The following is an 11,988-nucleotide window of genomic DNA, read 5'->3' as shown; positions in this document are numbered from 1 at the left end:
TCGGCTGTTTTGGTCGGTGGGCACAAAAACCAGGTAAACTCTTTTTCTTTCTTTTAGGTTACGAATTTTAAAGATCCTTTGGTGTTTTTAAACATCCTTCTATGTTTTCTAAACCGGAAGTGATTATATCTTCTTCATATAAGTAGCAAATTCTTCCTTAATTAAGGGTTGTTTATGCATTCAAATTAATTATCAACAACTAGTTACGACAGAAACGATTGCAAGGTATGGGACAAATGTGGTATTTATAAACCAACTCTCTTTATGTCTTATCTTTGATTGAGGCTTCAACATCGATATAATAAGCTAACGGTGACTTTTTAAAAAAGATTGAAGGATTGTAAATATGTTATAATTAAATTGTAAACTAGTCAAAAGTGGATTGACGTGTAAATGGGTTCAATAAATCATAAACGAGTTGAACGTGTTGAACTTAAAAATAGCTTTGATTATTTTATTCTAATTTAATTAATTTAACAAGTTAATCTGTTTAATTTCAAAACAACCCAAAACATGATTTCTTTTATTAGACAAATTAGATTGTACAACTCAGAATTTAGTTATTTTTTGTCGCGAAACCTCGTGATTTATTGCTAGGCCTGTAGAGGCTTGAGGGCAGGCAATCCTAGCCTAAGCTGAATATTGGCTCTTTCTTTTACAACTTTCCGGTGCAGCCATAGACGTTGGTCAGCTTAGTCTAAACCACATAAATCTTGTGTTCTTTTCCATCTATTGTCTATGTTTTTTGTGTGTGATCAATGTTGAATGGTCGATCAAAAATAAAGTGTAAAAAGAGTTCGTCAATTACCTTAACTAGTAGTCAAGTAGGGTGTCGAATCCACATGGAACTAGTAGAAGGTGTTACCAGTGTTATAAAAATCGCGACTATTCGGCGATTAATCGCTAGACGGTAGTAGTAACTGAGTAATTTTTCGTTAATCAGTCCATTAATTGCTAGTCGGGCCTAGTCGGCTGGCCAAAAATCGGCGATTCCGACAAGATTCTGGCAAAAAACCTGTATATTCCGGTCAAAACCTCTAAATTCCGGCTAGTTTCCAACCAAACCATGTGAATTTCAACAATTAATCTTGTATACTTAAAAAATGAGTTGAGTAAGGGGCTGTTTGGTAGCATCTGAATGGTCATTAAGAGGCTACCTCTTAATGGAACCATTAAGAATTTTACCAATGAGAAGGTAGAAGAATGTGACATGTGATAATTTACCATTCAGAGGTTACCTCTTAACCATTCAGACTTGAGGTTACCTCTTATTCATTCAGAGATTTTAAACCATTAAGAGGTAGCATCTGAATGGTCATTAAGAGGCTACCAAACAGCCCCTAAGAGTTAAAACCTAGCTACTAAAAATATTTATCTATAAAAATGTGTATATGTAATACGTAAAACTGAAAATTACATATAGTAAACTCGATCCGATTAATCCCGAATAGTCATTAGTCCCCACCTCACCAACTGACTATGAAGACTAGCGAGTTCTCCAACCTTGGGTGTTACTAAGTAATTAACTAACTAAACTAGACATGGAAAGTAATACTGATTTTTATGATTGGTTGATTGTTTGCAATTAAAGAAAACGAAACTGAATTTGGTTTTAAACAATAATGAGTAAATGGATTATACATGGGTCTTAGATAAGTGAAGCAGATCAAACAAGCTAAGTTACCAATTAAAAATCGCATAGGCATGATTTGTTAACCTACTTGCTTCGGTAAATAACTAAATATCAAAAGACAAATTGTTTGACTGTGATAAATAACGATCCTAAATCGATTTATTCAATAAATTATTAGTTCACATTAAAAAAACACAACCGGTTCCAATTTTTCATGACAAAAAACCATAGACAAAGTTTTATAAAATCAAACCATTTAATCGAAACAAATAAGCAACTAAATGAAAATAACCAAAAGAGTGAATCCAATTCAATTCCAAAACTAGGTGAACAAGGTTGAATTCATTTCGATGACTAGCACTAACCCTACACATGAGTATTATCATGGGTGATTTAGCCTTGCATCTTCATGTACATTTCTCCAAATCTTGAATCAGTGTGTGAAATCAATCATCACTGGGATTGAATTAGGGTGTTTAGAAACCAAGAAAATCACCCAAAACTCACCCCTAACTGCCGTGTGGATGCTAAATTTTGTAACCGTAACTTTGTGGCATAAATAGACAACAGTTTCGTGAATTTTAGGGCTTAACTGACGTGTTACGTAACGTACGTCGATCTCCATTTGCTCGGTGTCAATTTCCTGTGTTACGGTGATAATACAATGGCTTCATACGGTGAATCGGAAATATCCCCACAAAAGGCATCCTTGTAACGTTTTTATCTGAAATTCATAAAAGGCCAAAATAACAGTGCTCCACACTAAAAATCATAAAAAGGAAATCAAATTAAACATATTAAACATCAAAAATTCACCACCCAACTATCACATTCCCACACTTATCATTTGTTTGCCTTTAAGCAAATGCTTTCGTTACACTACGGCCATCATTAACAAACACACCCACAAATCCCTTACCAATTCTTAGTTAAGGTCCAAAGTCACACCCAACTTCTAAGACTTACTTCATTCTATAGGTTTACATCCCAACAAGAAAAACAACATAAACTTAACGGACAAATAACTGCCTAAGTAAGCCTAACATGCTTCCGGTTTTTAGCACACATTCATACCCCTTACAATCAACCACTCCACTTGGTTTGATATTTGTACTAGTATAGATGTACTAGTATCTCTATGATACTCAAAACCATCTTTGAAAGTTGATTATCATAAGCTTGTATGACATTCACACTTCCACCACTTAACACAACACAACGCTTCACAAATCTAGAGAACTTACTGGTTTTGGACTTAGGTAAGACAAGGAATAAGGCTTTTAAGAAGTGATTAAAATTAGTGAAAATCTAAAACATTAGGCCAATGATTTTCAAGCAACTCAGTGTAAAACTATCAAAACTTGGGTTAATTTGACCCATATCTAACAACTTTCCATTCTTGGCTTTTCTTCACCTTATATTTTGGTCATTTTAACCCAATTACCTGGTTAATTTTCTTCTTTTTTTTTCTATTTTTATGGTAACCAATAAATAAACATAAAACTAACTGTGTTAACTCAACCCAAATTTTCACCATACGGGTTTATGAAAGGTTAAATGGTTAACTTGGGTTCATTATTTGGGTTTCAAATAAAATGTGGTTAAGTGCTTAAAATCAGCAACTAATGGGTTAACATGGATAAGGACTTCAATTAGGTTAAAGTAAAAAAAATGGTAATCCTGATGCCTCTACCATGTTTGTGTATCTTAGTAAGCCTTCTCGCCCTCTTTCTGGTGCTTTTTTATGTAAAAGTAGTGCACCTTTGGGTTCGTTTCATATCTCCTCTTTGATTTTAGTTACATTATCGGGTATATGTTCTTTTCCATATTTTGAAATTGATTATGATGAGATTCTAATATTGAAACACAGTTTTGTTGCATGTGAGTTATAAGCAACAAATAAAATAATAGTTGTTTGTGCTTCCTTTTGTGATGTTTCTTTGGGTGCTTTGGTACTTTGTTGAAATTGAAATTCACTAACTTTGCATTTTACACTTTTCAATATCCCAAAGTTATTTCAGTGAGGCCACTATGATAAAACTTATGATGAGTTCTATCATTGAATTTTATATAGAGGTTGATAGTGACTTTCCTTTAATTAATACAAACAAGGGTGTTTATAGGTTAAGAAGCGGGTTTACAAGCGGTGTATTACACTCTTGATCGAAATTTGTTGTAAGAACTCATTTTCAATGTAACAGATGTAAAATAGTTCATGTCTCCATTACCCATCCTATTACGCAATTTCGTCTTCACACAAGCTTCATTGAAGAAAAAAAATTCTTTCAACACTAGCCGTTGCAACCAGTAAAACTAGTGAAAACTTTATTAAACGATAGACCAATCGATAATTAATGTGTTTTCTTGTTTCCACCATCATTTTGGCAAGATCACCTATCCCATTCAGGTTGTCAAACCGACTATCTTTTTTTACATATTAGAAATGGAGTGGCCGAGTTCATGCATATGCTTGTGTTTTTAGTCAAAAGTAAAATCATAAGGATTCATCCCGGCCAACTTTAGCAAGTTTAGTTTATTAAAAGCACTAAAATTATGACACAAGTTCAAAGAACTCGTATCATGTATGCAAGTCAGTGGTTACCGTATTGAAACGGTTCCAATCTCTTAAATTTCATATCGAGAAGCGTGTTGAAATTATTAACCGCATAATGGTGATGATTTGTGGTTTTGATCTTTCTTCTTCTATTTTCCGAGTCAACATAGTCGTCTTCCATGTTAATCTTAATATTATAGTTGTTACAAAAGGATGTGACATCTTTCAAAAGTGAGTCAAAGTGAAATATTCCTTTTGCATACTACCGAAATATCAAATTCAAGTTTCAATATATTACAAATTAACATAACTAATAATAATTTCAAACAGATTTAAACACAACAGGTGGTGGAGGTGGTGGGCGGTCACCGGAGGTAGAGAGGGCAGGGGGCTGGAGAGGGAGGTGGCTGGAGGCAGGATGTGTCTCATGAGTATGTGCTCACGGTTTTTTGTTTTTTTTTTTTTTTTTTTTTTTACTTTAACCCTAATATGGGTTTTACAATTGAACAAAACGAAAGAGAAAAAAACGCTGGATGCGGCCATGCAAGAATCAAACTCGGGATCTCAAGGTTGGAAAGGGCACATTAAACTAGTGAAATTTGTTATGGGTTCACCAATAGTTTTTTTTATGGGTTCCTACTATAATTTTTATATAGTTTTTTGCTAAAATTACAAATCGAGTGGGTTTCTAGGAACCCATTCTATTAACTTAGATACGCCCTTGACCAAGGATTCCACCAATCATGCGCTGTCACCTCACTTTTATCTTTAACTACCCTAATACTCCTTAATCATTGATACCACTCCTCTCAAATACCCTATAGCCATTTTACTTTTCTTTTAAAAAATAATACATAAAAATGATAGATGATTGGATAGTAAGATTGAGGGCACACCATCTCTATCTTTCTCATCTTCTCTCAAGCAGTGACAACTACCTTATTTCACTACCCCCCTTTGGGAACCCCTTTGAAGATGTCGGTGTACCCGCAGGGATACCCCTACCCACTTTCCACTACCTCCTAATGCCCCTACCACCCTTACAGTGTTGGGGTCATTGAATAGGAATCAATTGCTAAATTTCAGAGCAATTACATTGGAATTTTATCTTCATAAATGTAATTTAACTAAAATACACATGTATTCCTAAAATTTGTTCCCATTTTAAAATCTCCTACATCATATTCCTCATATCTATCTCTATTCAATTAAATAATACTTCTTTATTCATCTTTTATTATATTTTATCCTTGTCCCCCTCACAATCACTGACAATATATATATATATATATATATATATATATATATATATATGGAATAGATATACAGAGTGAATTGTATTTCCATATATTTATGGAATCGCTACTTAATCCATATATCTAATCCTTTATCTTACGGAATCGGATAGAGTGCAAAATTGGTGAAAACCTTACAATTTTCTTTAAATTATAGGAATTTTGATGGTTTTTAGAGGAAGTGGTGCATACTAGCACTACCCTGGATTCCACAAATTATGCGTTGTCACCTAATTATTACCAACAAGTACCCTAAAACACCTTAATAAAACATTGTCACACCCCAACCGATTGCGGAATCATCGGGGCATGGCACTGAGCGAAACAGATTGTCCAGAAGTTTCCACAACAACTATTAATACTATTCAGTTAAATGATACGTCCCATACCGTATCCCAATAATACAATATATTATTACAGATAATAACTAGTCAAGTAATTCTGTTCCGACAACTCAGATTTAATTAAAAACGAATAAATATTGTTCAAATTCTCCTAAAGACCCAGTCGGACAAGATCTACAGACAACTATGCCTTAGACGCTTGTTCCTGACAGACAAATATTTGTTGGGAGCCTCTAGAGCTTTATTCTAGCCTCGCTTTCCTAGCAAGAAAACATCTTAAACACCTGTCACATACGTTAAAATAAAGTCAATACATATAATGTAAAGGTGAGCATACAAGTTTGATAATAGCATATAGAGTTCGAAATAGTTTACGCATAACCAGCATGTACACAGAGGAAAACGAAGCATGTTAATTATCGACATGGATCTATCGATACCAATGACTGCGGGTTGACTGTCCGAGACAGTTCGCAATACATGATTACAACCGTAATCCATGCAAGTAATTGTCCTTAACAACCCCCGTGTGAACGGGTGCTGATCTAAACTATAGTACTACGTCGTTAAGGCAGGTAGACAGCATTCCACGTGTAAACATAACAACAAGCATTCATTTAGTCACGTGATACATGCGAATCGGTTAGCGTTCAAATAGTTTGAGTCGTGTGATCGATTGTGTTTTGATATAAATAACGTATGTAACACCCAAAAGCGCTAAAAGCAAAAAGGGATCGAGTATACTCACAGCGATTGGTTGATGGATTGAAGGGAGCGCTTGAGAGTAGGGTTAGCCTGAACAGTTCGATAGCATAATGATGAGTAACACGTAGAATGGAAACAAGTGTAAGTGGGTCAAACAGCCTGGTCGATCGAACAGCTGGTTCGATCAGACGGGTTGTTCGTTCGGACAGTCTGTTCGATCGGCCGGTAGGCTCGATCGGCTGGACTGTTCGAGTGGATTGTTTCTTCCTTTGAGTAGGATGTGTTTGTGTATGATGGTTTGACCTTTTGAAGTTTTCGTTGTAGCATTTGAGAACATTGAAGTGTCCTTACCTTTCAGGTCGATCGATCGAATGGCCTGTTCGATCGGCCGGCTTAACCGATCGGTTAGGAACTTCAAAAGTGAGTCCTCAGCTGGAGGTCACCCGTTCTATCGGACAGTCTGTTCTATCGGGTGGCACTCCGTACTAGCACGAGTTGTAAATCGATTAAGGGTTGAAGCATAGTATCTCATGATCCGATGAGTAATGTTTACCAAACGATTCGTTCGATCGGACATCACCTCGTTCAATACTATACTTCATGGAATTGTCAAAGTGTGGGGCCACTTGCTAGCCGATCGGCTGGCCTGGTCGATCGGCTGACATGTCCGATCGGTTGGGCTGTTCGTTCGGACAGCCTAACCGTTCGGTCAGCATCCTGACCTGGTCGGCCTGTTCGTCTAACACTTGGCTGTTTTGGTTATTTGGCGTTATTTCGAGGTAGTTTGACAACAAGCTAAACCATGGAACTTTCGTTCTTACTTGTTTCCCCTGCTCGGACAGGAATCACCCAAGTCCGGCCGGTGAACTGTTCCGAACGGCAGTTTGATGTTTAACCCGGAATCGGTGAACCTCGTAGATAGAATCCGAACCTTGACCCACTCGTCCATTAGAATGATTGGTGAGTTGACTCAAGCTCCGTTTCTATCGGTTTGAATGCATTGAGTGCAAAAGAGTTGAAAGAAAGTTGGAAATCCTTCTTTCAATCCTTCACACCATGTAAATGTTCAGATCTTTGATAGATCTTAGCTTGTTTATGTGGAAATCGGTTAGATCCGAGCTATTCATGGTGGATTGAGGCCAAAACATGATGTTCTTTGAAGAACACCATGATGACATCACCCTAGAATGCTTAGATCTTGAAGATTTCACGGTTAGAAATCAAGATTTGAAAGACAGAAAGGTGTAGGAGTGTGTATTGATCGAGAAAGTACAAAGATTTAGGATGAAAACTTACCGAAATTGGAAGAAATCTGAGAAAAGGAGGGGAGCACGAGCTGGTCGGTCAGAGAGTTTCCAAAAGTGGAAAGAATGACAATGACAGCCCTATTTATAGGCTCCAAAAGAGGAAAGGGCTGGCCGATCGGCCAGGCATCCCGATCGGATAGTCCGTCCGATCGGCTGGGCTGTTCGATCGGCTGACAGCCTGATCGATCAACAGCCTGGTTCGAGTGTTCGGTGCGACGATTTTCGATATTTCGATTTCGATTGAAGACGATACGAGTACGATAGAGTTTCCTATTCAAATTACTTTCAGTCCTAACTACTATATCTAACATACAATCATCTATATTTCACACTATCCTTACGTTACCATTCGTCATAATTCGATTTCGATTGCATTCGATTTGAGTTTCGAGTTTCGATTGATTCGATTGATCATCACACAAAACATAAAGTGAACACGCACAGGTAACACATAAGGCACACACACACACGTATAATAACAACCAAAATTCGCGTAATTCGAGATTCGAGTTCGATGATGGTTAGATCGGTTTGATTACTGATTAGTTAACTTTATCGCATTGTTACTTCCTACTATTCACAGTCGTAAATCGGTTCGCGTCGATAAAACATTCGATTACTTCGATTTATTCTGATTAACAACACCTACTCCACATAATACAAATAAAACATAAAATAGACTAATTATAGTCAAAGAAGTCAAAGTTGACTGGAACTTTGACTTTGACTTTGACATTCAAAGACACAGGGTGTTACAAACATAGTCGAGCAGTGGAATGTATACTCCAAGATTGTCACCGTCTTTGTAGTATATAAAGGGAAAATGGAGATAGAATTGTGTAAAAAATGTGGTATATAGAGGAGAAAGTGAGATAGAATTATGTAAAAAACGTAGTATAGAGTTTTAATTTTGAAATTCTTTTTTAAACATCCGACCTTATTATAGCCGTTAAACATACATATACCTCACTCGATAAACATCATCCGAAATCACCACCTGAATACCTCTACCCAGTGTTGTAGAGATCGCTAGACCCTAGTCGGGCGGTGAAGTACTGACTAGGGATTAATCGGGATTAATCGGAACGGAATTTTTATATATAATTTTTAAGTTTATATATATACACGTACATTAATATCAATATAATACTTAAAAATAGTTCAAAATTCAAACTAAGTTTAAAACACAGCAAATCAAATATTTAAACATTCAATACACACATTAGTATCAATATAATACTTAAAAATAGTTCAAAATTCAAACAACGACGTTTAAAACATAGCAATTTAAGTATTTAAACATTCAAACATTAACATATGAGTCAGGGCCTCATGATATATGTTTTAATGGGTTAGAAACATGTTTTTTGGCGGCCAGATTGGAACTAAACAACTTGGGCCATTTATTTAATGGTTAAAAACATTTGTTTGGGCCATATTTAAACTAAAAAAGAATGGGCCGACTAGAAACGATGTGGCCGACTTGGGCCGATTTGGGCCGCCTTGCACCGACTTTGACCGACTACCGACTAATGGACTAATGGTCCGACTAGCTCAAAATTAATCAGCTAACGCCCGATTAGCGACTAGATGCCGATTAATACCGATTTTTACAACACTGCCTCTACCTGACACATCAGCAGCTGCAGGGTTACCAATCTCCTTTAGAGATCAAGGTAAATTCTTTTTAAAATGGGCCAAGGGAGTTGAAGATACTTGATGCTTGAGACTACAATCTATATATTTATTGGAAAATGGTAATATATATGATCTTATTCGTCTTATCGACACTATTATTAAACAAATTACAACACAAACACAATCCATATGCGTAACCTAGTGTTTATGGATCCTTGGAATCTCAAATTACCGCAGTGGGATGAGACTCAAGATCTTGCACCTTTGCCTTTTCATTTTCCAGATCTCCTTTTTCAACACCAACATTTTGCAATTCTTTGTTCTTACCCCACAACAGAATGTACAATCCCACCACCACAATAGCCGATCCCACCAAACTGTTCAATGTTCAATCAATCAATTAGCAAAAAAAAAAATTGTAAGTAAATAGTTTTTTTTTAACAAATAAGTCCGGGACACCAGGGATCACCCTTCCGCCTGAAGAACAGAACATGGTGACACGGCTTACCCACCCAGAAAGAAACCCATAACTTGGGAAAATTCCCAAGCTCAACCCGAAACAAAATATGTCCATGATCACTCACTTGGAAAGTCACGGGGCAACCACCGAGTAAATGGTAAATAGTAAATAGAAAATACCTTCCGAGATGCAACGGTTCATGTAGAAATGGAATGTCGAATACAGCTGCTATTATCTGAACAATTGGACTGAATGCTGCACTGAAAACTGGACCCCTTTTCTTCACACACCATGACATTGCAACGAAGCAAAACCCTGATCCCACAATCCCCTAGTTCCATCAAAACCGTTAAATTAGTTTACTTTTTTCGAAAAAGATTAAGGAAATCAATCGATCAATCACACCCAGAAAAATCTTTAATAAAAAGAATTTTAGTGGTTTTTTTTTTCTGGCGTTGATATTTATGGTTTAGTCTTTTTTGGTGTTTTTTACCCGTGTGTCGTTTGTTATCTTGGTGTTTTTACCCGTGCGTCGTTTGTTATGGTTTGTCGTTCAGAAAAAAAAAATATTTACTTACAGCGTAAAGGACGCTAAAGATTTCCAATTTATCTTTAAGAATCCATTTAGAAAGATCTCTGTCGATGGACAAGCTTAATGCGAAAGATTGTATGCCACCGAAGAACATCATGATGGCGGTACTAGAGTACTGCAACGGGTATCTTTTGCCAATGTTTGATTGGACGATAAACCATGAAGACCACAAGATTGTGCCTGCAACCAATGCCAATGAACCAGAAGTCCATCTTGCTTTCTTTGTTGCAAAAACTGAGCCCAGCTTGCTGATAGCTTGCGCTTGGATCGATTCGGTTGTTGTGGGTGAGTGCGAGTGGGCGTTAAACAAAGGGGTTCCTTTGTAAAGGGTTAGTAGAGTGGCACCTCCTACACAAATTAACGTCCCTATCACTTTGGCTCTCCCACCATTTGACTTTATGTTCACACTTTCCAACCTATATTAGTGTGACATGTATATAACCGTAAAACATCTATATAAAGAGAGAAATTAGTAACTACATATAGATTGAAGGATTTAAGATGCAAACCCGAAGGGTAACGATATGATAAATGTGATTACAGGCACCATGTTGAGAAAAGCGCATGAGAAAGTGGCGGATGTGTATTGTATACCCAAAAGGAACAAGTATTGTGTGAGTGACGCCCTGCAGCCATAGAATGATATGAATATCGATACTAACACAAGAAGATATATTGTAAACTTGCTTACTAACCCGAGAATCGCATTCAAGAAAAGGTGGCATAGTATGCTAAATGTTAGCTTTGTTTCTCTCTTCCTGCAGCATATATGAATCAAATAAATATTTACAATATGCATACATACAAAGTTGCGCTCTCGAACACACAAAGACTACAGATATACCTTTCGAAAAAGAAGGCGACAGGGACCAAAAAGAAGGTAGCAACAACAAGGCGATAAGTGATGAAGACCAGATGGTCGAGTCCATCATCGATGACCTTTTTGAGAAGTACATTAATAGTTGCAAAGGCGAACTGGACACCAATCATAACCAAAACCGGGTACCATTTACCGTACCCCTTAGTATCCATGGATCTTTTTTACTAGGCAGGAATGTAGTTAGTAAATCTTATGATAGCTAACAATAAGATGAGTTTAAAGAAACAAAATTCTGGTGGAGTCTAAATAGACCGATAGGACACTGAATGAATTTAAAATTTTTGTGATGAAATAACGAAAATTCTCTAGACAGTTCACATCAAATGCTTTGCGCAGACAAGGTATATTTCGCACGAGTATAATAGTAGTATTTTATATTCTATTCTTGATATCGCTTTTGACTGTTCTTTAATCGATTGGTGAATTATAGAAGTTGGGAATCAACTCCGCCATCATCAAGCATCCGTAACGCATAATACACAACTATAAGAAGAAAGAAAAGATGAATGCTTTAATATATAATTATATAACATTTACATGGAAACCAAAGTATCCTATCAGTTTCTTTTGTTCATCAACA

General features: G+C 36.5%; 1 protein-coding gene across 1 annotated transcript; it reads right to left on the bottom strand.

Moving 5' to 3' along the window:
- Positions 1-9,581: 9,581 nt before the first annotated feature.
- LOC110923357 (WAT1-related protein At3g30340) lies at positions 9,582-11,667 on the bottom strand. The gene is made up of 6 exons (XM_022167472.2): positions 11,373-11,667; positions 11,224-11,286; positions 11,038-11,154; positions 10,515-10,944; positions 10,116-10,267; positions 9,582-9,853 (listed from the first exon to the last, which is right to left on the bottom strand). Exons 1-6 carry the CDS (start codon positions 11,558-11,560, stop codon positions 9,700-9,702), a joined length of 1,104 nt encoding a protein of 367 aa, XP_022023164.1. The 5' UTR covers positions 11,561-11,667; the 3' UTR covers positions 9,582-9,699.
- Positions 11,668-11,988: the final 321 nt, after the last annotated feature.

The sequence above is a fragment of the Helianthus annuus genome, chromosome 17, assembly GCF_002127325.2.
Source record: "Helianthus annuus cultivar XRQ/B chromosome 17, HanXRQr2.0-SUNRISE, whole genome shotgun sequence".
NCBI lineage: Eukaryota > Viridiplantae > Streptophyta > Magnoliopsida > Asterales > Asteraceae > Helianthus > Helianthus annuus.
This window is presented reverse-complemented; position numbering and strand designations above follow the sequence as displayed.

Coding starts and splice junctions, on each gene's coding strand:
- LOC110923357 (XM_022167472.2), bottom strand. CDS start 11,560: ATGGATACTAAGGGGTACGGTAAATGGTACCCGGTTTTGGTTATGATT. Junction 11,155..11,223: donor TTCTTGAATGCGATTCTCGG/GTTAGTAAGCAA, acceptor CTATGGCTGCAG/GGCGTCACTCACACAATACT. Junction 9,854..10,115: donor GAACCGTTGCATCTCGGAAG/GTATTTTCTATT, acceptor AACATTGAACAG/TTTGGTGGGATCGGCTATTG.